Here is a 27,416-nt window from a genome sequence, read left to right on the forward strand (position 1 = left end):
TTTTTGGAAAGTGTAGGGGACAATTTCCTGGTGCAAGTGCTGGAGGAACCAACTAGGGCAGAGCTCTTCTAGACCTGCTGCTCACAAACAGGGAAGAATTAGTAGGGGAAGCAAAAGTGGATGGGAACCTGGGAGGCAGTGACCATGAGATGGTCGAGTTCAGGATCCTGACACAAGGAAGAAAGGCGAGCAGCAGAATACAGACCCTGGACTTCAGAAAAGCAGACTCCCTCAGGGAACAGGTGGGCAGGATCCACTGGGAGAATAACATGAGGGGGAAAGGAGTCCAGGAGAGCTGGCTGTATTTTAAAGAATCCTTATTACGGTTGCAGGAACAAACCATCCCGATGTGCAGAAAGAATAGTAAATATGGCAGGCGACCAGCTTGGCTTAACAGTGAAATCCTTGCTGACCTTAAACGCGAAAAAGAAGCTTACCAGAAGTGGAAGACTGGACAAATGACCAGGGAGGAGTATAAAAATATTGCTCAGGCATGCAAGAGTGAAATCAGGAAGGCAAAATCGCACTTGGAGTTGCAGCTAGCAAGAGATGTTAAGAGTAACAAGAAGGGTTTCTTCAGGTATGTTAGCAACAAGAAGAAAGTCTAGGAAAGTGTGGGCCCCTTACTGAATGAGGGAGGCAACCTAGTGACAGAGGATGTGGAAAAAGCTAATGTACTCAATGCTTTTTTTGCCTCTGTCTTCACAAACAAGGTCAGCTCCCAGACTGCTGGACTGGGCAGCACAGTATGGGGAGGAGGTGACCAGCCCACTGTGGAGAAAGAAGTGGTTTGGGACTATTTAGAAAAACTGGATGAGCACAAATCCATGGGGCCGGATGCGCTGCATCCAAGGGTGCTAAAGGAGTTGGCGGTTGTGATTGCGGAGCCATCATCTTTGAAAACTCATGGCGATCGGGGGAGGTCCCAGATGACTGGAAAAAGGCTAATGTAGTGCCCATCTTTAAAAAAGGGAAGAAGGAGGATCCGGGGAACTACAGGCCAGTCGCCTCATTCGACATAGGTGAGGCCTCATCTGGAGTACTGTGTCCAGTTTTGGGCCCCACACTATAAGAAGGATGTGGAAAAATTGGAAAGAGTCCAGCGGAGGGCAACAAAAATGATTAGGGATCTGGAGCACATGACTTATGAGGAGAGGCTGAGGGAACTGGGATTGTTTAGTGTCCAGAAGAGAAGAATGAGGGGGGATTTGATAGCTGCTTTCAACTACCTGAAGGGGGGTTCCAAAGAGGATGGAGCTCGGCTGTTCTCAGTGGTGGCAGATGACAGAACAAGGAGTAATGGTCTCAAGTTGCAGTGGGGGAGGTCTAGGTTGGATATTAGGAAACACTATTTCACTAGGAGGGTGGTGAAGCACTGGAATGCGTTACCTAGGGAGGTGGTGGAATCTCCTTCCTTGGAGGTTTTTAAGGCCCAGCTTGACAAAGCCCTGGCTGGGATGATTTAGTTGGGAATTGGTCCTGCTTTGAGCAGGGGGTTGGACTAGATGACCTCCTGAGGTCCCTTCCAACCCTGATATTCTATGCTTCTATGACTTACCCTGAAAGGGAGGCGAAGGGGGCTTTAAGCCACGTTCGCTGTCCTCAACCCCCAGAACTGACTAGGGCTGACTTTACCCCCAGCAAAACTTGGACCCGCAGATGTAATGGCCCCTAAAGATGGCTGGAGTGAAGTTGTATTCCTCCCCCCGCAGCCCATCCCACGACACACCACCTAGGTGGACATTCTCTCCCCCCATTATGGCTTTACGGCTGCTGTGGGCCACTAACACAGAGCAGCCTGATTTGGGCCCACGACCTGGCCCAATTACGCCTGCCATAGTTAGTATATTACATTTTTCTCACTCTGATCTGCACACGGCACGTGAGTGCATTCATCCATAACACTCGGATGCTCTACGACATACAAGTAAATTAAAACAATAAATAAAAGATGATAAAAGGACTAATTTCGCCACTTTTATTAACGTGCCTAATGTTACTCTTGACTCCCCTTTAGGAAGTCTTCCTTACCCTTCAGCTGTACATTCTCCCCGGCAAAGTCACAAGAGAGGTGACTTTTGCAGATTGCACTGCTAATGAGAAAATTGTTTGTTTTTATGGTAAGATGATTTATATAAATATTCCCCACATGATAAGACTCTTGAAAAAACAAGTCTCGTTTTGAAAAGTGTCCTGGGACACAGCAGGAAACAACAAACAAATTCATTCATAAAAACTTGACATTTAGAAAACATTTGAAGAACGGGGCTTCACTCTTAACACGCCCAGTTCAAAAAGTCCTTGCACTGGTTGGCATTCATTTTATTTCAGAGGGAAATTATTATTAATATTATTTTTTTGCTGTGCCCGTGATGGGCGAGGTATTTTCCATGCATTCAAGGCTATGAATTTAAGGCACAATTTAAAGACACCTAAATGGAGGGGAACAACAGATAGGGAATTTCCATACTACTCAGCTTCATTATAGGCAACCCAACTGAGAAACGGGGCCCTGCAGATGGGCTCGGGGGAGGGGGGCAAGGTTGTACCATGTTTAGAAGACTCTATGGAAGAAGGTACAGCGGGGACTTTTCAAGAACCTGACAAAGACAGACAAGACCCAGGAATGTTAGCAGAGCGAAGGGCACAGAATAATGTGAATCTTGGCAAGGAGGATAACCAGGAAGGGGCAGAGATAGGTACAGCTTTAATTTGATGTGCTGGCAGATAGGGAGTGAGGGTTTCAAAGACAGGAGTGATGTGATCAAATCAAGAGGCACGGAAGATGACTTTATGCACTGAATAGAACCCATTACAGCATATACTGAAGGCAGACAATATCCCATCCCATCTCCTAGAACTGGAAGGGACCTTGAAAGGTCATCGAGTCCAGCCCCCTGCCCTCACTAGCAGGACAAAGTACTGATTTTGCCCCAGATCCCCAAGTGGCCCCCTCAAGGATTGAACTCACAACCCTGGGTTTAGCAGGCCAATGCTCAAACCACTGAGCTATCCCTCCCCCCCCTATTATCTGATATAAAAGCTACCAGCTATATAGACAACATGGGAGGAATACTGGACACATGTTTTTCCAGGATTTGGATGAACATGTCCACAGCAGATTGGCTAAAACTGCTGATGACACAAGGTGCTTTACTTTCTGACAGCTGTTGAGGATTTTCAGACACTCCCAGTAGATCTAAGCAAACTGGGGTATTTAGCAAAGTGAGTAAGGATTACATTTAATTAGGAAAAAGGCAAGGCAATGGCCAAAAATAGTCCCAACTTTTATATAAGCAGATTGGCTGTGAATGAACTTTGAGGACTCACGGAGGGAAAGACCTTTGGGTCAATGTGGATAACTCAGTGGAGCTGTCTGCCCAGTAGCAGATAAAACAGATATTTGTGTGTTAGAAGAACATGGAAATGAAATTTTCTGGAACAACTGTGGGAGCCCAGCTGAAGTGATGTGAACAGCCAACAGCAGTCTCAGACTGGCAATTTGAGCCCCAAATTCCTCCCTACATCAGTGCAGAGCCCGGCACAGGGATGGGGAGGGGCTGCTAGGGACCAGTCTGGACCCTAGTAATATTTAGGGCAGCCCTCAGTGCTACCCTAATTTGGGAGCCAGCTGCCCAAGGCCTCTGTGGCATTTATCAGCAGTGAAAAGGCCCTGCCTACCCCTATGCCCCCCAGGAATAGCCCCTGTGCTAGCAGTTTTCATGACCCAAGACTACTCAATTGTCACATACTTGCCCATGAAAGTCAAGGGTACATTTAGCAAATGGAGCGGGATTTCATGTGATCTCAATTACAGGCAGCATTTTCCAAAGCACTCAGCTTTGGCCCACCTCTGCTCCTACTGAAGTCAAAGGTAGAATTCCCATTGCCTTCAGGAGATGCAGAGTTAGGCCAGGCTGAGCACTTCTGAAAAATCCTGCCTTACGTAGGCGTTAAGCCTTGAACACTTAGGCAAGTGAGCCCCTTTCTGACAGGTGAGTAGTGCTGAGTCAATATTAACCGGGCAGAATTTCTTATTTAAACAAACTATAAAAGCTAAAAGAAATCTCTAAGCTTCATAACTGAATACTGAATGCATGAACACTAATGAGCACAATAAAAAACCTAGGGCCTGTCTGAGCCAAGGCCCATTAAAGTCAATGAGAGTCTTTGATTAGTCCCTGAGAGAGACTACCTCCATGCAGCCTTGTAAAATGAAGGCGTGATATCACTGTTCCATAGGTGTCTGTGGTGGGGCGGCTGCCCCACGCACGGAGAGTGTGGGCTGGGGCAGGCCAGGGTGCCTGCATGTCCCGGCAACCAATAAGGGAAAGGCTTGCTGCGAGCCAATCAGGGCCCAGGTTGGGGACGGTCAATCAGGGCCCAGATTGGGGACGGCCAATCAGGGTCAAGCTCAGCCATATAGAAGACTGCTCAGGGCGAGAGCAGTCAGTCTGTCCCAGCCTTCAGAGGGGAAGGTCTGTCTCCAGAGCTGGGAGGCCAGCACCATGGACAGCACAGTGCAGACCAGCCTTAGGCTAGGTCTACACTACCCGCCTGAATCGGCGGGTAGAAATCGACCTCTCGGGGATTGATTTATTGCGTCCCGTCGGGACGTGACAATCGATCCCTGAATCGACGCTCTTACTCCACCAGCGGAGATGGGAGTAAGCGCCATCGACGGGAAGCAGCAGAGGTCGATTTTGCCGCCGTCCCTACAGCGGGGTAAGTCGGCTGCGATACGTCGAATTCAGCTACGCTATTCGCGTATCTTAAATCGACCCCCCCCCCACTCCGGTAGTGAAGACCTGCCCTTAGAGAGCGGGAGAAGGTCCTACTCCGTAGCCTGCCAGGCGGCAGGCCTGGAAGGAGAAGGCCTAGCGGGGAGAAGGGCTGTTGGGGAAGCGGTCCAGAGGAGTAGTCAGAGGAGGAAGGAGAAGGAGGACAGCAAGGCTGTCGCTAGAGGGCCTCTGAACCATGACTCAGAGTAGTGGGCAGGCCTGGGTCCCCCCCGCTTCCCTCCTTTTTGTTCCCTTTGGCCATACGCTCAGCCATAGGCCGCAGGGAGCGGCCAGCCGGAACCACGCCAGATCCTGGACTGTAGGGAGCGGACTTAAAGGTGTGGGACTGTTGATCACCCCCCTCCCCCGGAAGGGGGTGCAAACGGGCCGAAGGACACTGTCGGAGGGCAGTGTTCCAGGAAGAGAACCCTGTGCGTCGGGAGCACAGCGGGTCCACACGCCAACCCCTGGCAGGACGACAGACAGGACACCATCAGAAGGAGGCGCTCTACTGGATCGAACCGATTCCCCAAGACGACCAGTAGGAGACGCTGTGGTGGTGAGTCCCAACCCTGTCACAGTGTCCAAAAGCTATTTTGCACTGAGCACTACCGCTTTGTTGAAATCATCAAAATACAACACCAAAACCAAATTCAGGAGCAGTGTACTTTCAACACCACTTTATAGTGCAGAATGCTAGGGAATGAGAAAGTATGACACGTCCAAACTGTCTTCATTCCCTACAACCTCCCTCAGAAAAATCCTCCGTATCTTTTGGCCCAGAACAATCTCAAACCGAGATCTATTGACACAGTGCAGCCAAGAGGATCTGAGCACCGTCACTGCCAGGAGGTGTCGGAGATGGATCGGTCATGTGCTTCAGAGGGAAATTGATTCCATCACCAGAGTAGCAATAAGATGGATGCCTGAAGGCAAGTGAAAACGAGGCCTCCCGAAAACAACCTGGCGAAGAGCTGTGGAAGCTGAGCTGAAAAACCTGGGGCACAGCTGGGGAACCATTGAAAGACTCGCCAGAAATAGACAAGAGTGAAGGAGCTTCGTCACTGCCCTAAACGCCAGTGACATAATAGGAACATGATGATGATGACGACTACCGCTTTGTAAACATCAGCATTTCTGCTGCTTATTCTGATTCTACTCTCCATTGTTCATTAACTGGACAAAACAAATTGTTGTTCCAGGGTAAAGCTTACAACATAAACTAGCAGCATTGTCACCTCCTGTTCCTCACTGTGAGACAGTGATTTGAGAGATGAGGTGGCCAGGTTCAACAGGACCAAGAAGAACTGTCAAGCTCTGGGCTAAGCTGAGAAGAGAAACCGGATTCTTTTCAAGGAGATCTGTAATGCCTGGCCCTAAAGACTTCCATGAGACTAGTTAGTGTTCAATCAGTCGCCCATTCCAGCCAAGCTGTATTCGAATCTTTTCCTTGCTGCTAGATCCAGTTTATCTTTCAATCAGTCGCCTTGTTGTAGATAAATCCTGTAACGTGTGGCCCTCAGAGTACTTTTCAATAACAAAAAAATTAAAACAAATACTAAAAGAAAAAGAGGAATTTTTTTTTAAAAAAAAGCATTAGCTAAGATCTTAAATGACCTGAGTGTAGTGGCACTTACTGTGCCCTGTGTTTAGAGACCTGCTTGGTCCTGCCTGTTGAGTAATTAGCAAACCGGGTTGTTTTGACCCCACGGTGCTCGTATGACTCCTTCACATCAAGTTTGTTGTGCAGAGGACAGAGCACATGGATTCTACATTCTCAGTAGGAGGGAACCCTACAGAAGGTGAGTCAATTAGGCAAATAACTGAGCACCAAGTGATTTCATTCAAATGTACAGCACTATTTAAATACACTAGGGGAAACCTGGAAACGGCATGAGTCCGTATATCACTACCCTTCAAACATGAGCTTGTTAATCACAAAGCCTATTTAATCCAGCTTCAAAATATGGCAATGGAAGTGTTGCAAAATTTAATATGGTTAATTTGAGTTAATTATGCCTAATTATACATGTGCCATATTGCAGAGTTATCTAGAAACAAGTGTGTTTACTAGCTACAAACAGTAAGTATAATATTGAGCTCTATGATGAAACTTTAGATGCAAAATATATTCAAATACGCACAAAAGCAAAAACGGTGCCAACTGCTGAAAAGCAGCACTGTCTTGTGAGACCTCTAAGTCAACTCTTGCTATGGGCCACAGGAGACCTTGATTTTCTCTGTGTGTGTGTGTGTGTGTGTGTGTGTGTGTGTTTGCGCAAGCACTTGTCTTTCTACTTCCATCTCAGCCATCTGTCACAGAGACTGCTGCCCCTTTAAGGTCAGGCCCTTGTCCAATACATCCCTGATACAAATTCTGGTCTTTCAAGGATAGGCATTCTGGGAATTGTAGTCTCCCCAGGATCGTGTGACTGCAGGCTACCACAAGGCCATCTGGGCAAGGTGGGGCAGGCTGTCAACAAGAGTCAGACCAGGAAAGAAGTGGGGCCTGATGCAGGGCACTCCACTGAGGGAAAGCTGAAGAAGCAGCAGCAGCTTGCTACTGAAAACTCTTGAGTACCCTGTGTCTGTGGAGAGGGTGTCAGGGAAGGAGCCATGGAGAAGCTTGGTAAGGGAGTGCTGGGAAGAGACCAAAAGCTGGGAATGGGCGACAGGGGATGGATCACTTGATGATTCCCTGTTCTGTTCACTCCCTCTGAAGCACCTGGCACTGGCCACTGTCAGAAGACAGGATACTGGGCTGGATGGACCATTGGTCTGTCCCAGTATGGCTGTTCTTAAGCCAAGGAGAAGGCATAAACGCAGGCCAGCACCATAAGTGGTGGCCCTGGGAAGCACCTTTACTGATGGTGAAGGACTGTGCAGTTTGTTATTATTTGTGGCTTGTTTTCCCTGGAAGAAGGGGAGTCTGGCTTGGCCGGAGAGTCCAGTCACTAAATTCACAGAAGCACCAATTCAAAGCAGCATACATTTTACCCCTGAACAAGTCAGGTCTTTCGAAAGGGTATTTCTGGCTCTTTTTTTATGGATTTCCTTGAATGACACAAAAGTTCTAAGCCCAGAATGCCTCCTGAAGGTAATGACAGAAGAAACAGAATTAGCTAGAGTATGGAAAGCATTCTTACTGCATGCCTGGGTAAGTCTTGTCCCTCTGAAATGGCAGTCTTTGTAGCCTAAAAGTGAAAATAAGGGAGAAAATCAGCTATAATTTGGAGGATCTTATTGTACAGATGGAAGTTGCACCACCTCATCAATGCCGCCTAGTTGGCAATTTTCACAGACAAGGTGGCCAAGGAGTAAGATCTATTTCTCATGTAATATACCATAACTTCTATGGTTTTTAGGTTGGAGAATCATCTTGGAAGACCAACCCATCCTACACCTTTCAGAGGCAGCAGAAAACACCAAGGAAGGATCCCGGACAATAGATATGGACGTGATACACAAGGATTGTTTTCTAAGCTGCAGAGGAATCAAGGGCAGTGTGTTGCCAGATCTCCTCAGCTGGATCCATTATCCCCTCCTTTATTGGTAGGGCCATCTCTCCTTAATCCTTTGTCTCCATGACATCAAATATCTTGTGCATCTTTTCATGAAGTATAGCAACTGGAATGTGAAAGGCCAGAGTTAGTGTCCAGCCATCTCCTGGATGGCCTGACTGTCCTCAAGAGCAGAATGCAACTACAGAGTAATTCTGTGCAATCTTGTAGATGAGTCAGACTCCTTCTTCCTCAGCTGGTCCCCCAGTTAAACAAGACCCACTGCTATGGAAGCATGCCCCTCTCTTCCTCTCTCCTGCCCAAAGCTTTCTATATCTCTCTGAGAGTCCTTCCCGAGTCATCCATCTCTGTGGTTTTGGAAGGCTAGCATCAACACCTTGGTTTCTTGGTTCTGCCACTGGAGATTATCCACTCTCCAAACCCCAGCCCCAGACAGGGAAGTTGGAGAGAACTGGTTTCCCTTAGGATGAAATTACCCTTTTGTTCTCCCCAGGTAAGATCTGTGCAGGCTACTGCTAGTCCTTAACAATCAGCCTGTTGGTGGACAGAAATGTCAGTGCTATCCCCTGTCTCCTTAGTACAAAGAGCATGGGGCAACACATATTAAAAGAGCTTCATAAGACTTAATAGAGACAGTTCATAAGATCAAACTGTAATTCATAAGTTGTATATAGACAGATTCCCCAAATTGTCACAGCAGCTCTGCTAAGGAAGCAGAGATCTGTCTGGGTGCCTTAATAATGGAAACAAAAGGTTGCCACCGAGCTGACTGCCCCCTACCCCAAACAGACAGGCAGGAACTCCACGTACCAGTCCCTCCAAACCAAAGAGGTTGTATACACTGGACCCACCCTAGCCCACAGGCTCTGATGGCATGGGCACAGAAAGAACTGATTTCCCTCCTAAAGAATGAGAAACGGGTTCCATGCCTTTCATATAGGAGCGACGTTTGTTAACCTCTCTTTAAGCGTTGCAGCAACTTGGAATCATCACACAGGACTCCTACTAATTCACCGTGTGCAGAGCCCAGGCACAAAGCCCATATATTACTTAAGTGCCACTCAAGGCCTCCTTTGAAGGGCTAAGTGGAATTTAAGTGGTGCATAAGCCTCTGCACAGGGGTGATGTTCAAGGCTAATGCATTAAATCAAATATTAGTGCAAACAGACACATTGTGAAAACCCGAAGCCCTGAAAGAAAGGATATTGAGAGTTTTATGGGCTTGGTAAGAGGATTCATTAGACATTTATTCATTAACTTGGTACTTTGCCAGAATGTGTAGAATCAACCATTGTCCAGTTCCACCATTAGGATAGCATCAGGCACATTTATGAAATCTGATCATTTTTGAATGGCTTTCTGGGTGACAAGTACAAGAAAGATGTCATGTCTTTTACATAATGTATCAAATAATATCAAGTAACTAATGTTAAACACAAAAGCAAATATCTGATCTTTCCCCATGAGAGTCTGTATCACACTGTATAGTCTTGTAATGTAAAATAAATTCTTATATAATTAGTGATACATTTATAAGCTGAACTGAACAGAGAAGACATCCTTTTTTATTCTAATCCTAAATCATTCTTTAAAATTCTGTTCACAGGTCCCTCCACAACTCCTCACTCCTTGGGGAGTGCATGTTAGCAATGGGGAGAGCGAGGGAAGCTGGTGAAAATGCCGGTACGATCAACAAAAGAGTGAAATCTGCTGCTGCTACAAACGGCATTAAACTCTTGCTGCAGGCTACAGCCTCGCCGTGGAAGGAGAGTAGCTGACGAGTGCCTGAGACAGCCAATGGTAGCATAGCTCTGAGGCTGATAAATATAGATAAATAAGGGCATGGCTATACTACGAAATTAGGTTGATTTTTATAGCAGTTGATCTCTAATAAGCAATTTTATACAGTCCATCTCACATGTCCCCACTAAGTGCAGTAGGTCGGCGGAGTGCATCCTCAATACCGTGGCTAGCATCGACTCACAGAGTGGTGTACTGTGGGTAGCTATCCCACAGTCCCAGCTGCTCATTGGAATTCTGGGTTAAGCTCCCAATGCCTGATGGGGCAAAAATATTGTCGCAGGCGGTTTGGGGTTCATGTCGTCAGTCTCCCCTCCCTCCCTCCTTGAAAGCAACGGCAAACAATCATTTTGCACCCTTTTTCTTGAGTTATCTGTGCAGACGCCATAGCACAGCGGCAAGCATGGAGCCCGGTCAGCTGCACACTGCTTTTGTGAGCATTGTAAACACCTCACACATCATCCCGCAGTATGTGCAGAGCCTGTTTAGGAGACGCCAGCACGAGGAGATTGTGAGGAGGACATGGACACAGACGTTCCTGAAAGCACGGGATGTGGCAATTGGGATGTTATGGTGTCATTGGGGCTGGTTGATACAGTGGAATGCCGATTCTGGGCCTGGCAAACTAGCACAGACTGGTGGGACCGCATAGTGTGGCAGGTATGGGATGATTCCCAGTGGCTGCGAAACTTTCGCATGCGTAAGGCCACTTTCCTTGAACTTTCTGAGTTACTTCCCCCTGTCCTGAAGCACAGGAATACCAAGATGAGAGCTGCCCTGACAGTTGAGAAGCGAGTGGCGATAGTCCTGTGGAAGTTTGCAGTGCCTGACTGCTACCAGTCAGTCAGGAATCACTTCGGAGTGAGGAAATCTACCGTGGGAGCTTCTGTGATTCAAGAAGCCAAGACAATCAATACCCTTCTGTTAAGAAGGGTAGTGACTCTGGGAAATGTGCAGGTCATACTGGATGGCTTTGCTGCAATGGGATTCCCTAACTGTGGGGGGGTGATAGACGGAACGCATATCCCTGGTTGGCACAAGACCACCTTGCCAACCAGTACATAAACTGCAAAGGGTACTTCTCAATGGTGTTGCAGCCACGGGTGGATCACAAGGGCCGTTTCACCGACATCAGCGTGGGATGGTCGGGAAAGGTATATGATGCTCGCATCTTTCGGAACTCTGGGCTGTTCGGAAAGCTGCAAGAAGGGACTTTCTTCCCAGACCAGAAAATTACCATTGGGGATGTTGAAATGCCTTGGGGACCCAGCCTACCCCTTGCTCTCATGTCTCATGAAGCCATACACAGGCAGCCTGGACATCAGTAAGGAGCAGTTCAACTATAGGCTGAGCAAGTGCAGAATGGTGGTAGAATGTGCCTTTGGACGTTTAAAAGGGCGGTGGCACTGTTTGCTGACTAGGTTAGACCTCAGTGAAAGCAATATTCCCATTGTTATTGCTGCTTGCTGTGTGCTCCATAATATCTATGAGAGTACAGGGGAGACGTTTATGGCGGGATGGGAGGTTGAGGCAAATCGCCTGGTGGCCAATTTTGAACAGCCAGACACCGGGGCGATTAGAAGAACACACCGACGTTCGCTGCACATTAGAGAGGCTTTGAAAAACAGTTTCATGACTGACCAGGCTACAGTGTGACAGTTGTGTGTGTTTATCCTTGAGGCAAAGCCACCCCTTTGGTAAATGTACTTCCCTGTAAGCCAATCCTCCTGCCCCCCTTTGACCAGAGCTGGCACAGGAAATAAAGTTCCTATTGTTCTGAATCCATTCATTCTTTATTTATTTAAAAAAAACTTGAGATCACTGACAACGCTGACTAGTAAAAGGTAGCCCGGGTGTACAAAGGGTTTGATAACGGGGTGGGGTGGGGGAGGAGGGAAGGACAAGGCCACATTGCTTATTGTAGCCACACTACAAATCAAAGATGTTTGAATGACAGCCTTCTGTTGCTTGAGCCATCCCCTGAAATTGAGTGGCAGGGTGCCCAGAGCCTCCCCCACTGCATTCTTGGGCGTCTGGGTGAGGAGGATGTGGAACTTGGTGAGGAGGGCAGGCGGTTACACAATGGATGCAGCGGGGGTCTGTACTCTACTTGCCTTTCCTGCAGCTCCACCAGACGCTTCATCATGTCCATTTGCTCCCCCATTAGCCTCAGCATCTCCTCCTGCGTGTTCCGATCATGCTCAGTGTATGCTTTCCTTGCCTCTGCCACCTAATGCCTCCATGCATTCAGCTGTGCCCTATCAGTGCGGGAGGACTGCATGAGCTCTGAAAACATGTCATTGCAAGTGCGTTTTTTTCACCTTCTAATCTGCGATAACCTCAGGGACAGAGTTGATGTGGGGAGCATAGAAATATTTGCAGCTGCGGGGGGGGGGGCGGGGAAAGGAAGAGTAGATTTTAAGAAGATATATTTCTGTGAACAAAAGGGAGACTCTTTCACAGTGAATCAAGCAATTCACAGCAGACAGCACATGTGTTTTAGGTACAAGGTCGCATTTTGCCTTTTATATTGAGCGCCTGCTGGTACGGTGACACATCACACACGGCTGGGCAACAGAATTTAGTTTCCAGGCAGCCATGGTAAGCACAGGGAACGTGGGGTTGGCTTCTTCCGCATTCATAACATGTGGGAATGATTTCAAACTGCAGCGCCCTCCTTTCCCATAGCAACCAATGCCAGTTGGGTTTGCCATTTAAAAGGAGGGGCTGCGGTTTTAGGGTGGATGTGCAGCACACCCCACCCTCACCCCCCACCTGGCTATTCTCCGGGATGATCCCTTTTAGCCAAGTGCAAACAGCCCAGCATGACCGGGGTCTAATGTGTCGTGGATCACCAAACAGAGGGGATTACTGTTCCCTTACAAAAATTCCCCTATTTCAACCAGGTGACCATGAATGATATCACTCTCCTGAGGCTGACACAGAAAGATAAAGACCAAATATTGCATGAATGCAACCAAAACCCAGGACCATTCACTGCCATGCTTTCTGCTGCAATGATTCCAGACCACTTGCTACTGGCTTAGCGTGGTAAAGTGTCCTACCATGGAGGACAAAATAAGGCAGCCCTCCCCAGAAACTTTCTGCAAAGGCTTTCAGAATACCTCCAGGAGAGCTTCATGGAGATGTTCCTGGAGGATTCCTGCTCCATCCCCAGACACATAAAAAGACTTTTCCAGTAGCTGTACTGGCCACGAATGCATCCCAATTGTTCAGGGCAAATCAAACATAAAACACAATTGCTTTTAACCCCTGTAGTGTCGTTACAAATGTGCACTCACCAGAGGTGCCTTCTCTGCCTTCAAGGTCCGGGAACAATATGCCCTGGGAGAGTATTGGCTCCAGGGTGAGGAAAAGGTCCTGGCTGCCGGGGAGAACGGATTCTCCACTTGCCTGCTGCACATTCTCCTCCTCTTCCTCTTCTTCATCCACAAAATCCTCATCCGTGTTGCGTGAGGCTGCCACCTTGCAGGTGTCCATGGAGAGTGTTGGGGTATTGGTAGGGTCCCCCCGCTCCTTAGAATCGCATCCAGCTGATCATAGAAATGGCATGTCTGGGGCTCTGACCCAGAGCGACCGTTTGCCTCCTTTGTCTTGTAGTAGGCTTGCCTGAGCTCCTTAATTTTCATGTGGCACTGCTGTGTGTCCCTGGTGTAGCCTCTGTCCACCATGCCCTGTGCGATTTTGGCATCTATATCAGCATTTTTTTCTGCTGGATCAGAGTTCTGCCTGCACAGATTCTTCTCCCCATACAGCAATCAGATCCAGTGTTTCCAGTTCACTCCATGCTGGAGCTCGTTTGCGATTCTGGGGGGACTGCGTGGTCACCTGTGCTGCTGAGCTCGCCACGCTGACCAAACAGGAAATGAAATTCAAAAGTTCCTGGGGCTTTTCCTGTGTACCTGGCTAGTGCATCGGAGTTGAAAGTGTTGTCCAGAGCAGTCACATTGGAGCAGGGCCGGCTTTAGCAAGAGCGGGGCCCGATTCCTGGGGGCGGGGCTTGCTGCAAGCCCCGCCCCCAGGAATCGAGCCGCACTCCGGCCGTGTTCGCTGGGCTTGGGTCTGGCCCAGAGCCCCTTGGCGGCCGGACCCAAAGCCGCGCCGCGGGGGCCGGGCTGGGGGGCCGGACCCGAAGCCGCGCTGTGGAGGCCAGGCCGGGCGGCCGGATCCAAAGCCGCGCCACGGGGGTCAGGCCAGGGGGCCGAAGCCGCGCCGCGGGGGCCGGAGCCGAAGCCACGCCGTGGGTTGGGCTGGAGCCGCGCCACGGGCCGGCGCACTCGGCCGGAACTGGGGCCGGACTAGGCCGTGCCTCCCCGGAGCCCTTCTCGCGCCCCCCACCATCCCGGGTTATCTGGTGCTGCCTGCCCCCCCCCTGCTTCTTTTCAGACTTCCCGCGAACCTCTGATTCACGGGAAGCAGGGGAGGGGGAGGAGCAGGGGGCGGAGCATTCAGGGGAGGGGAGTGGAGAGCTGTGGCGCGGGGCCCTCTTAGTGCAGGGCCCAATTCAGCTGAATCGGCTGAATCAGCCTAAAGCCGGCCCTGCATTGGAGCACTCTGGGATAGCTCCTGGAGTTACAGATTGTTGTAATTTATTACAAGTGTCTTTATTAAGTCCATGATTTCTGATGTCTAGCAGAATTATGAATTTAAGTTCCCAGGCCTTCAAAGTGCTTAAACACGTGCTTATCTTCAAGCATGTTGTGTAGTCCCACTGCAGCCAATAGGATTTAGCCATGTGCTTACGTGTTTTCATGAATAGGTCTGAACCTGGACCAAAATAACCACAAAAGGTAGAGGGTAGAATACAGGATAAAATCTGTTGTCCTAATAATGTACAGAATCCCCAAAGAAAGTGTGGTATTAAGTCATTTTCCACAGGACAGGAATACATCCCTGTGAGTATTACCTGATGTTCAGCACTTCAACAACAATCAGGGCACAGTCCCTAGATTAATGAAGATCAGCTAAAGCGCATAATGACATCACAGCCATAAATATGGTTCATTTTTATAACTCAGGGCTGCGATAGCATACCTCGAATTAGGAATCATTTTTGCCTGGGATTCCGTGCATATAACCATGTTTTTAAAGGGTAGAAGAGCAGGCAGGCTTCTACCCAGGAGGCTGGAACATGTAAGGGAGAGAGGCCCAGAATGAGAAGCAGTGGGTTCCATTTGCAGAGTTTAAAGAACAAAATGAGCTGTATCATTGATGGATACAAATGGGACATCATAAAACGTTTAATGTTTCTAAGGTGTGCTTAGTCATAGGACATACAAATTGTTTTTAAATAGAAGGTTTTACAGTTAACAATGTCCCTTTTGGAACCAGAAAATAAGAACCAGGAGACAGAGTAAGCTAAGGGCAGTTATATATCCATCATGACTGGAGGTATTCAAAGCTGACACCCATTTATCAGAGATGGCTTAGAAATAATGAGATACATCTTGCTATAATGCAGTGTGTGTGGCGAGGCAGACAATAAAATAATGTAATGCGTCGCACTTAGATGGCATAGTCTGGGGCTCTCAAGATGCATTACACACATCAGTGAGGTTAGTCTCACCACATTGACGTGAAAGAGCATTGTCACGTCCTTTCTGCAGCTGAGTCACAGAGAAACTTAGGGTTTGCCTAGATGGAGAGTTAGTGTGCAGCAAGCCAGGGTGTGCACTAGTGTGCTGTGCACTAATTGGCCATATGGACCCTACTGCTGTGCACCAAAAGTTTCCTTGTGCTCTTTGATCTACACCAGGGGTGGGCAAACATTTTAAGCCATCCCTCAAGCTTCCACTGGGGAGCGTGGTCTGGAGCTTGCCCCCCTCTGGCGCTCCAGCCGGGGAGCAGTCAGGGCCGCTCCAGGTGGCTCCGGGAAGCCGCAGCATGGACCCCCCCCCCAGCACTCCAGCCGGGGAGCAGGGTCAGGGGCCGCTCCAGGTGGCTCCGGGAAGCCGCTGCGTGGCCCCCCTCCAGCGCTCCAGCCGGGGAGCAAGGTCAGGGGCCACTTCATGTGACTTCCAGAAGCAGCGACATGGCCCCCATCCAGCTCCTACGCGCTCCAATGGCCCCATTCCAATGGCCCCCTCCGGCGCTCCCCTGGGAACTGCAGGGGTGGTGCCTGTGGACAGGGCAGTGTGCAGAGCCACCTGGCCGCGCCGCCATGTAGGACCTGGAGAAGGGACATGGCTGCTGCTTCCAGGAGCCGCTTGAGGTAAGCGCCGCCCAGAGCCTGCACCCCTGAGCCTCTCCCCACACCCCAGCCCCCTGCCCCAGACCTGATCCCCCTCCCGCCCTCCGAATCCCACCCAGAGCACCCTCCTGCACCCCAAACCCCTCATCCCCAGCCCCACCCAGAGCCTGCACCCCCAGTCGGTGCCCTCACCCCCCCACACACACACACATATTCCCCTGCCCCAATCCGGAGCCCCTCCCACACCCTGAACTCCTCATTTTTGGCCCCACCCCCAACCCAAGCCCCCACCTCCACCCGCACCCCAACCCCAATTTTGTGAGCAAGGCATCCTTCCTTTGCAAAACTGAATACTGATTCTGCTGCCAGGAACTGGACCTGAAGGGAAAGGTAGGGGCAGAATTTGACCCTAAATAACGTGCCCTATGAGTACATAGAAAACCTGTTGCGTAGCTGGACCAGCACCCATATTTCCTATCTCCAAGTCCTATTTCTAACCACAAGACCATCCTTTCACCAATGGACCTGATCTAAGCCCAATAAAGTCAATGAGAGTTTTTCCATTTACTTTCGTGTACCATCTAGGTACCAGGCCTAGATGATCCAACTGTGGTCCTTCAGTCCCAAAGCAGTCTGTAACTATTCCACCTCCTCCTAGGTTAGTAGCATCCCAGGGTTTGTTTGCTTTCCTAGTGACGCCCAGGAGTAAGAGGGGGCAATGGGCCAATGTAAGGTACCGATTTGGGGGCTATTTGTGCAGTGCTTTGAAAAAGTAAAGTACTAGGTCTTATTGCTAGTATTAATTGAATAATATTATTACTGCATTCCCAGAGATTTAACCCAAAGAGAGTTGAATAGAAGATGGGGAGTACCTATTAATGACCTTACTGTATGTATTATCTCCTCTAGCTGCATGTGTGTTAAACTGTAGAGTGCTAAATAACTAGAAGGGAAACTCTGCTAACACAGAGTGACGCTGAAACCCTAGAGACTGGTGAATAATAAAGTAAGCATTTGTTCTTTTGGTAGGGGAATGCCTAGCCTTGCCTATTGAGTCTGGTGCTTGGAAGGTCCCCAGACATTTCGGAGAGGATTCGACAGGGACCATGTGGGAGAAGGTCAGTAGTAGCCAATTGCCCAGCGGGAAATAGATGCATTACCAACGTTATTAATGCCCATCTTAAACTTGTGCTTGTCAGTCCTGCCTCATGCCCAATTATGATTCTGAAATATGCAATGTGGAATGGGTGCCAGTGGAGATCGGGGCCCCAGTGTGCTAGGCGTAGCACAAACACATAGCGAGAGATTGTCCCTTCCCGGAAAAGTTTACAGTCTAAACCAACACGACAGAAAGGGTGGGATGGCCCAAGAAACACAGGAATTACCAGATCAACTGCCCCTTATCTTGTCTCTGACAGTGGCTAGAACCAGATGCTTTAGAAGGTACAAGAAACGCCAATGTGTCTCTAGTGGCAGGTTCTTCCCTAAGCATAATTTTTGTATTCTATCTACTGTAACTGTGGATTAATATGAACAGCTGACCCTTTACTGAATCTGGTTAAGCTCTTAACAATAAGATACAAATTCTATATTTCTGTCCTATTTAAATAGGAATATTTGTCCATTCTAAGTGTAATTAGTTCATTGGGTGATGAATTCCTACTAGATGCAGTTCCTTTCCCACACACAGAGAGACCAGTTCCAAGGGCCTGTCTGCTGGATGGATGGGGAGTTAAGGCTTCACCGGACACAAGGGCCCAGCTCTTGAAAAGTATTTAGGTCCCTCACTCCTGTTGATTTCAATGGGTGGTAGGCACTCAAATCCCTTTGACAGTCTGGGTAGGGACCTCAGCAGTTGTGTAATATTGTGCAGGTAGTGTGCTTTGCCATTTTAGGAGATGGGAAGATATAGGGTGCGCTTCTCCAAGGTATTTACATGCCTAAGGACGCAGCAGGTGCCTAGAGGGATTTCAGTTGGTTTTAGACACCTCCCTCCCGCTTTTGCAAACCCCACTAGGTACCTTGCTGCTTTTAGGTGCCTAAACCCCTTTGGAAATCTGGCCCTAAGTAATTTAGGAGTACGAGTCCCACTGAAAATTAATTAGGGGCTTTTGGACCACCCCTTCCCCCGCCCCCACTAAAGTGTTGTTAATATTTTAAAGGTAGGGGGCGCTCTCAAAGTGCCATGAGAACAAATCCAAACCCAAACCTTGCACAATCGCTATTCCTGGAAAGTCACCAAAATGAAAAACAAAACGCAAGACAGCAGACCAGGCTAGCTGAGGGCACCCATCAGCCAGGCAAAGCGGTGTATTTTAGCAGCTTGCACCGTGCTGGGGAACACACACACATTTAAAAAAAAATCACACCAATCTTTTGGGGCTCACATGAGGGGCCTGAGGTTGCCTGCAGAACGGCTGACTTCGACCTCCTCCCCTCTCTCTGGTGCGTCTCACTGGAAAGGAGAGGCGCATCGCCACCCCCTGCCTCTGATCACACCGGGCTGGGCAGTCTGTCTGCGCCTGGCAAAGCTGCATGGAGCGACGTGTTTCACTGCCACGGGGCTGGCAAAATGCAGCCTCCGGCTCAGCTGGGGGGCAGCACCGCCCCAACACACCCGGGGCTGCTGGGGAGCCAGAGGGCGAGGCCGTGCGTGTGCCCGGCGGAGAATGGGCACGCAGATGGTTTGCGCATCGCCCGCTGTCCAGTGAGCGCAGCAGGTGCCTCATCCGGCGGCGGGGGCTGGAGCTGGTTAATCCGCAGCGCGATGCGGAGCGCAGCGGGCCGGAGCTGTCGGCGGACAGAACTTTGGCTTCCCAGGCGTGCGCGTGTGAACACCAGGGCAGCCTCGGAAACACACTTCGGTGCAATCGTCCCAAGCGCCGGTCCGGCCCCGGCCCCGCTCCCCTCCCACACCCACTCAGCTCCTCTCCCACGCCTCCTGCCTTGGGGCCCGAGTCCCGAGTCCCACAGGCGCAGCCCGCTGCTGGGAGCGGGCAGGCAGGTCGGGAGCGGCTGGAGGAAGAGGCGTGCAAGCAGCACACATTGCTATTCTCCGCAGCTCCTCAGCCCTCCACCCACCCGCTCGGCACGTCTCCAAGCCAGCGCTCCCGGGCTGTGCCGGACCGGCTGTGGCCAGCTCTTCGGGGAGCGGATCGCTTGACTATGTCGTGGGGAGGGGCGAGTCGTGTAGCCGGGCCCCTGTACTGTAGGACCGCCTAAAATAATCCGCGCTGGTTATAAAACAGGTCTGCGCGTATTTCGCTGGCAGCAGAGCAAAGGCGCGTCCAGCCAAAGGACCAAGCACACCACATCACTCCGAGCGGACCCTGCAGCGCAGGCAATCCGGGTGTCTAACTCCCAGCTGGGTCCCAGGTGCTCAGTTCCTCCGATGCGGAGGGGGGTCCGCAGCAATTACAGACGGGAGCTGGGCGCAGCTTGAAAGCGTGTCTCTCGCCCCCGCAGACGTTGGTCCAGTACAAGCTGGGTCCAAGCAAAACCTCACCCACCTTGACTCACAGAGCTACACCCCACTGCTCCGTGTCAATGGCCGGTGTATCAGCACCACCGGCGCATGAGAGCGGCTCCCCGCTCTGCATTCCCTTTCCCTCGGGGCTGGGTTTGAGTTCATGCCTTCGTCCCCGAAGCCTGTCAGAGGCCGGAGATAGGATGCGCGAGCACGGGCACAGTTAAGTCATGGTACCCCCGTGCTAAACTTTCCAATAATGCAAACCCACCTGGAGTCTCTCCCCACCCCACTCCATCCCTTTAACTACTCTTCGGAGAGGCTTCCATGATCCAACCTCGCTCGTGAAACCCCCTTCCCCTGGTCGTGGATTCTGTACTAAAAATGACAGTGGCGTGTATGAAAATAACGTGCACCATGCAGTGAGATCCCCTGAAACCATCCCGGGGAGCTAATCCCTCCTTCCCCTCCACGAGCAGGTAAGAGGAAGGAATTTAAGGAACCTGCCAATATTAGCAGCAAGGAGGGAGGGATGATAAATCACGGTTGCCAGCTCCTGGGGTTTTCCCCTTCTCTCCGCTTTGCTGCAAGGACCCGTAGGGCCGCCCTCTGGGGCAGGGCAGCCTTGGCACCACCATGGGGGGAGCTAGTCGGGGCACTGCAGCGGGAGCCGCCAGGGCAGAGCAGTGCCACTGCGGGGGTGATGCCCCGTTCCTTCCCCTCTGCAGGTGGCCTCGGCGGCAGAGTGGGGCAGGGCGAGTTGAAGACTAAGCCCCCGCCCTCCCCATCTCATCCCTCCGAGTCCTGCCATTGTCCCTGGCCAGTCCTTCCCCCGTCCCCCTGCTGCCGGTGCCCTGTGCCCGCCGGGCCGGGTCTCGCAGCTCGCCCGGCTGAACAGCAAGAGGTCACCCGCCCGCCCGAGCCCGGCTGCGCTCCTCGCCCCTGCTCCGGCAGCCGGGCTGTTGCCATCAATTATTAATCGGCTCCCAGCAGCCGCGGCGGGGAGCGGGAGCAGCCGCGCTAAGGGAGGGCGGCAGGGAGGGCGGGCAGGAGGAGGGGAGAGTGTGTGCGAGCTGCGCCTGGCTCACTGAGGCCGGCGGCTGCCTGCGGAGCGGAGCCCGGCAGCGGCGGCGCGTTTGGAGAGCTGCGGGTCCCCCTCGCCACCATGTCCCCGCGCTGCGCGGCGGCCGCCTCGCCGGGAAGGGCCGCCGCCCCGGAGGACACGGGAGGATGAGGCGGAGGCGGCGCCGGGAGGAGGAGGAGGAGGAGGCGGAGGAGGCGGCGGCGAGGCAGGCAGGGGGAGGCCGGAGGAGGCGGAGGGGCAGCGGAGGATGAAGTGGAGTGTCCGGGGAGCCTGCGCCGCGCTCTCCAGCTGCCTCCTGCTCGCCTGCGCGCTCAGCGCCGCCGCCGTGGGCCTCAAGTGCTTCTCGCTGGGCTCGGAGCTCAAGGGGGAGCCCTTCCGCCTGGGCACCGCCGCCGGCGCCTTCTACTCGGGGCTGCTGCTGGCCGCCGGCCTCTCGCTGCTGGGCTCGGCGCTGCTCTGCTGCCGCCCGCCGGAGGGGGAGGCGGCGGCCGGGGGGCAGCAGCCCGCGGCGGGGGGCGGCGAGGCGCCGCCCGGGGGCCGGCAGAACTTCCTGCTGCTGGGCGTGCTGGTCTTCATGCTGGGCGTGCTGAGCGCCTTCGCCGGGGCCGTCATCGACGGCGACACGGTGTCGCTGGTGGAGAGGAAGTACTCGCACTACTGCGGCCCGGCCCCGGGCGGCGGCGGGGGCCCGCGGGCGGCGGCGGGCGCGGCGCTGCGCTGTCAGAAGCTGCGGGACTACCAGCGGGGCTTGGTGCTCTCCACCGTCTTCAACGCGCTCGAGTGCCTGCTGGGCCTGCTCAGCCTGCTGCTCGTGCGCAACTACAAGGCGGCCCAGCAGCGCGGGCTCCGCCGGCAGCGCCGCCGCCAGCAGCGGCCGGCCCCGGGCGGGAGGCGGCGGAGGCGGCGGCGGGGCGGCGGCGGAGGAGCGGGCGGGCGGCGGGCGCCGCGGCCGAGCCAGGGCTCCATCTTCTCCAGCGAGGAGCCCGAGCTGTCCCCCGCCGACTGCCCCTTCCAGGCCGTCTCCTACATCAACGTGGGCGTCTTCCACGTGTTCGACGAGGCCGGCGTGGAGGTGCACTGCGGCGGGCACCCCTCGCTGGAGCTGCCCGGCTACTCGCCCATGGACCCCGAGCTCAACCCCTCCTACCCCTACTGCTACCCGCTGCCCCACGAGCAGCCCCCGGCCTACGAAGAGATCTACCCGGGGGAGCCCAGCGCCAACAGCAGCTAGCGAGGGGCCGGCCCCGGGGACCCGCACCTGCGCTGACAATCAGCCGCTAGCACCAGGCGGCCCCTGCCCTAGCTTGGGGGGACATACCCGCTGGCAGCAGCATCCCGTCGGCTCACCGCACCGGCCCGCGCAAAAAGCGCGCAGCCCTGGTCTCGCCGCGCTAGCGCCCGCTGGGGCGAGGCTGAGGCAAAACGCTTGCAAAAGATCAACCTCTGGCTCCATCACCGCACGTGGTGAGACCCCCGCCAGAGCCCCACGGGGGGTGACTGAGTGAGCCCACTAGGACATTTTTCACGATCATGGTTCTGTCTGATGGAGTTTTTCATCTGTCGTGTCTGTTAAATATCAAGATTGAGTTTTAAAAGGCTGGACCAGAACCGTTTAGGAGTTGGTTCTTCCCGCCCTGATGTCTCTTGGGCCAATTTTTTTTTTAAGTGAATCATCATCATAGTCTTTTCTTCAGCTTTAACGGTACAAAAGTATACCATTTATGATAACCAGCCCGGGTAAGGGGAAAAGTGTAATAAAGCTTCTTTACCTCTCAAGCAGAGAAATTTTTAACAACGAAAAGACGTTCCTATAGTGTTTACCACAGCTGTTTGGGGAAATTCTTATGTTTACACTTTCTTGAAGATTTAAATTCTATTTAAAATTTAGTGAGAGTTAAAACCTGTGTTGGGTCTGGTAGGATGCACATTAAACCCCCCTGCACTTTCAGAGAAAAAAGGAAAAGGAAACAGCAACATTTTTGTACACTAATGTGCCTGCTTTTGTTAACTTCTTACTGTAAAAGCTTTGGAACGTCTATAATGAAAAGGTTTGGTAGATTCCTTGCAATCTAAAATTAATCACCAGTTCCTTTACTAAAATAACTGAGTTGTTATTAGGATATAGCAATTAAAAGGCAGTCCAAATGTCACCTACATTCCTTTTTGTAAACAGGTTCTGTGTTTTTAATGCAAGGCAGGGCTCATTTTTGTTTTACACAAGTTTAATTTTGTACAACTCTATAGTTTCTCTTGTAAAGAATCTCATCTTATTGTTATCAATTCATCAATCTGGTAAGCTTGAATATTAAAGTTTATTTTAAAATATATACTTTAAACAGCCTTAATTGATGTAATTGTCACAGTTCTAAAGGAGAAGTTGTACAAACACACCTTCCATACTTAAAATTCCCACTAAACCAGGAGAATAAAAAAGTTGAAAGCGTAATTTAATGCACAGAAAACAAAGAAAAAAATCAGACTGTATTTGCTAACTTTTGTAAATTAGACATATTAAAAAGGATTCCAGCCCAAAGTAAGAAACTATTAATCTTCATTTAGCAGCCTGCTGTGGGATGTCAGTTTATCAGATAGCGTGAGAAAGTAATAATTAAGGGAAACAACTACAGTGTATTTTTATGCTGCACAGAAAAGGTGAAGGTTTAAGTAATGTTGCCCAAAGAGCAAAAAAGCCACACTTCAGAGGGTGGTGGTCCACCTCTTTCTTTAATTAGCATGTATTAAAATGGAATCCTATACAAATAGGAACCCTTCTGTTAATCCTCATTTTGGAACCTACTGTGTAATGTCAGTGTATTAGATAGGAGGAAGAAGAGGTAGTTGTGGGAAATCAGAATTATGGCATATTTTTGTGGGGGACAGAAAATTATTTTTAAATTTTAAGGCGCCAGGAGAAAAAGTAATTTACAGCCTTAGAATCAGTAAAAGAACATTTTAGCCTAAAAACGTTGCTGCCTCTCTGCACTATTTTGTTTTCTAAAGTGTTTTGATTTGCACACTTTGTATAGCCTAAAATGCAGAATGCCTTAGAAGTCTTTTTAAAATAAACTTTATCTATGAAACACATAACAAATCTTTAATCTAGATATGGGATCAAATGCAGTTATTCCAAGTTTGCCAAGTAGTTCCAAATTGTGGAAGTCTAGAGATACAGTGCTGTTTATTTGGCTGAGATTTTATCCTGTGGAGAAGGCCAGCAGAAAGCCCTGTTTAAGTCCTACTTAAGTCTTCAAAATAGGCTTTATGCTGGCCCTCTGCACAAGGGGAAAATTTCACCCTCTTTAAACCCAATCCTGTAGTCTTTACATACAGTGCTGATTTAGGCAAAAAAATCATATTTTATATAATAGAGAGAGCCAAGGTTGTGGGATTTGGTTTTTTGCTTTTGGTGGTGGTTTATTTTTAATTTTTTTTTTCTCAAAATGGGTAACTGAAGGAAGGATGCTAAATCCTTATTTAGGCTCCTGAATAAGTGGCTTGATTAGCAAAAATGCTGAGCCCCCAGCCACTCACTGAATTTAAAGGGGAATTGTTGGGTGCTGAGTACTTTTAAAAGTCAGGCCATTACTTGAAATGGCTAAATAAAGATTTAGAAGGCTAACGACAGGTGTCTATTTTTAAAATCTTGGCTATACAACGGAATTTTTTAAAAACTTTAATAAAGAAATTGATTTTTAACAGGAAATACCAATATTTTAGGGTTCATAAAATTAGATAAGTCTGAAACTCCAGTTGTTCCAAAGACCAGTGCTCAGGGAAATAAATGGAAAGTCAAGAACGCTACCTATTACACTCAAGTTTAAATATAGAATAACTTTAAAGTCAAAATTTTAAAAGATTGTTAAATTCATAGCACTTTTTTGTTGTGTTATTTAAATATCTTTTCAGAATGCCATTATGTTTAAACATTGTTTGTGGATCAGCTAATTCCTAAATTCATATCTTCACTTGGGCTTTTTTTCCCTACTAACAGTTTAATTTAGTGATGGAAAACATGCCGGAAAAACAATCTAAATCCAACTACAACTGAAGTTAATGGGCGTTTTGTCATTGACCTCAGTGGGAGTAGGAGTCAGCACAAATGATTCTAGCTACTATACATAATACATGTGTAAAACAATATATTAGTCTTCTGGCACAACAGATAAGATGCAGCATGAAATATTAGCGCTCAGATATGTATTATTTGTATCACCAGAAGTGTGAAGAAGGTAACATGGTGTCACACACTTTTTAATTGATATAACATTAGGCAGGCAAATTGACCAAACAAGCCATGTTTTCTTAAAGATGGTATACAAATGTTTCAGGTATCAGGTGACTAACTTTTACGGTAAAACGCAAGTGTATTTATTTCTCAGTGAGAAGAAACTTACAAATACAAAGTACAAGAAGAAGCTTCACAAGCGTGATCCAAGTGTCATGGAGCCATTTTTAGTCATTTTGAAAATCGTTACTACATAGATTGAGCAATAATGTTAGAGTGTATATATGGTACTATGCCCAAATTGAAAATAGGCTGGTGTAGTATTAGAATTTTAGGTTAATTACATTGGATAGCATGAGCCCTCTAATCTTTTTTAAATTATATGTCATGTGAGTAAATGCAAAAGCAAATTTGATATAGGTCACGGGGGGGGGGGAGGGGGAGGGCCTAAACTACCTTACAGGATTTTATTCCATAAACATAATAAAACAAGGGGGGAAAACAACGAAAATATTGTTAAGATGTGTATCCCTACATACACACTCATTTAGGTCTCTGTCTTGCTTTAATTGAAGACCACGGCAACACTCCCATTGGGCCTGATCAGCCACCGCTTTGCACTTTGTTTAGTCACATCTGTGCAAAGGTACTATAAAGTGGGTTACCGACCTTGCAGCATTTCACCTCCATTTTCCAATTCCTTTTCACAGCTGTAAGTGACAAGACAGTGGAGAATCAGGCCCATTGTCTTCGGCCAGAGCAGAATTGGACCTCTATGTGGGGGGAAAAAATGCCACCAGCCTATTAGCAATTCAGATGAGTGATTTTCACACACTCCAACATCTTGCTTAATTAAGTTACTATATTTTGCATTGTAATTGACAGACAGGATAAATGTAAATTAAAAAAGAGCATTTGATGCTAAAAGAAAATTGTATTAAACTAGTACAGTTCATACTCTAAGTTTGATTTCACTATAGGACTTCTTTGGTTCACCAAAAAGCACTGTGGTGACTGGTATAACTTAGATATATTTCAAATGTCATGTTTAATCATCAGAAAAGGTTTCTAAAAAAAAAAAAAAAAGTTAATGTGATGAGGGCAATCTGTTTCTGCGTTTGGACTTAGTACATATGAAAACCTTTTCTCCATTTTGCCATTTAATCTGAGATTGATCCTCAACAAAAATGTCAATAATTGATATTGTAATTTTAGGATCAATAAAATATGTTTCAAAGCACAGCATATCCTATGAGAAAAGCCTAATGCTCTTCATTTCATCTTTCCTTCTTGTCTTATAGTTATACCTAACAGTGCTACTCAAAATAAGATTTAGTTGCAATTTCCAGGACAAAAATATGTTTTCAGGGATATATACTAAGCATGAGATGGAAAAGTGGCATTAAATTTATTAGCCCAGCTGTGAATTAAAATCTACTTAAGTAAGTTAAGCAATATTTTTAGTTATAGAGCATTCAGAGGTTTTTGGATGCCTTTTTAGTTATTTAAATACCCAATCGAGTTTTGTTTTGTTTTAATTTTATCTAATGAAATTCTTCAAGCACAATTGAGGTCTCTCTCCTTAATTCAGGCTATTAACTCCTTTTAAATTTAGTATGGGAGAATAAGATTGAATCCTTACTGTAGACTCGCCATTTTAAAACTTTGTTTTTCTAAATGGCCATTTAACCTCAAAAAGCTGCTATTGTACCTGACTAAACACAATCTACAGAATCACTGTGGTACTCATAGTTTAGCAGCTATAAAATGGAGTACAGAAAGACCAGTGCAGTGTTATGTAAAATTCCCCATCTAATGAATATGTTGCAATTTAAACTGAATTGTTGCACTGAGTTCAGAAAGAGCCCCCGAACCAACACACTGTCACCGAGAGGAATAAGAGCACTTCATTCGCTTGCATTGCTTTGGTATCAAGGTGTAAACTGTTGTGTTGCCTAACCATCTACGGATGAAATTGACCAAAGTGCAGAGGGACAAACGCAAGAACCTATGCACAACTTATGCTCTCAAAATAGGGTTTAAGTAGTGCCTGTGGTCCTCTGCGCAGGGATACATTTCACTCTGTGTTCAGACAGAGCAAATCATGTAATGGTGAACTAAGAGGCTATATACAGAGTTCTAATGATGTGATAACCCTGAGACTGAAGCATGAGGGTTTTGGATGCTGTAAGTGCCCTGTAATGGGTGCATCTCTCATTTACAACAGACCAAATCCTGAAGTCCCCTTTTCATTCCCTTCTTCAGGCCAAATCCCCATTGACTTCAATGGGTTTATCCTGGAATAATGATTAAAGACTTAAAGATTTG

At 49.0% G+C, this 27,416-nt stretch overlaps 1 protein-coding gene across 1 annotated transcript; it reads left to right on the top strand.

Annotated features, from left to right (window-relative positions):
• The first annotated feature begins 21,110 nt into the window (after window positions 1-21,110).
• Window positions 21,111-26,333, top strand: TMEM271 (transmembrane protein 271). Its single transcript, XM_054032994.1, has one exon. The coding sequence runs from the start codon at window positions 21,111-21,113 to the stop codon at window positions 22,092-22,094; it is 984 nt and encodes a 327-aa protein (XP_053888969.1). The 3' UTR covers window positions 22,095-26,333.
• Window positions 26,334-27,416: the final 1,083 nt, after the last annotated feature.

The sequence above is a fragment of the Malaclemys terrapin genome, chromosome 6, assembly GCF_027887155.1.
Source record: "Malaclemys terrapin pileata isolate rMalTer1 chromosome 6, rMalTer1.hap1, whole genome shotgun sequence".
Classification (NCBI taxonomy): Eukaryota; Metazoa; Chordata; order Testudines; family Emydidae; genus Malaclemys; species Malaclemys terrapin.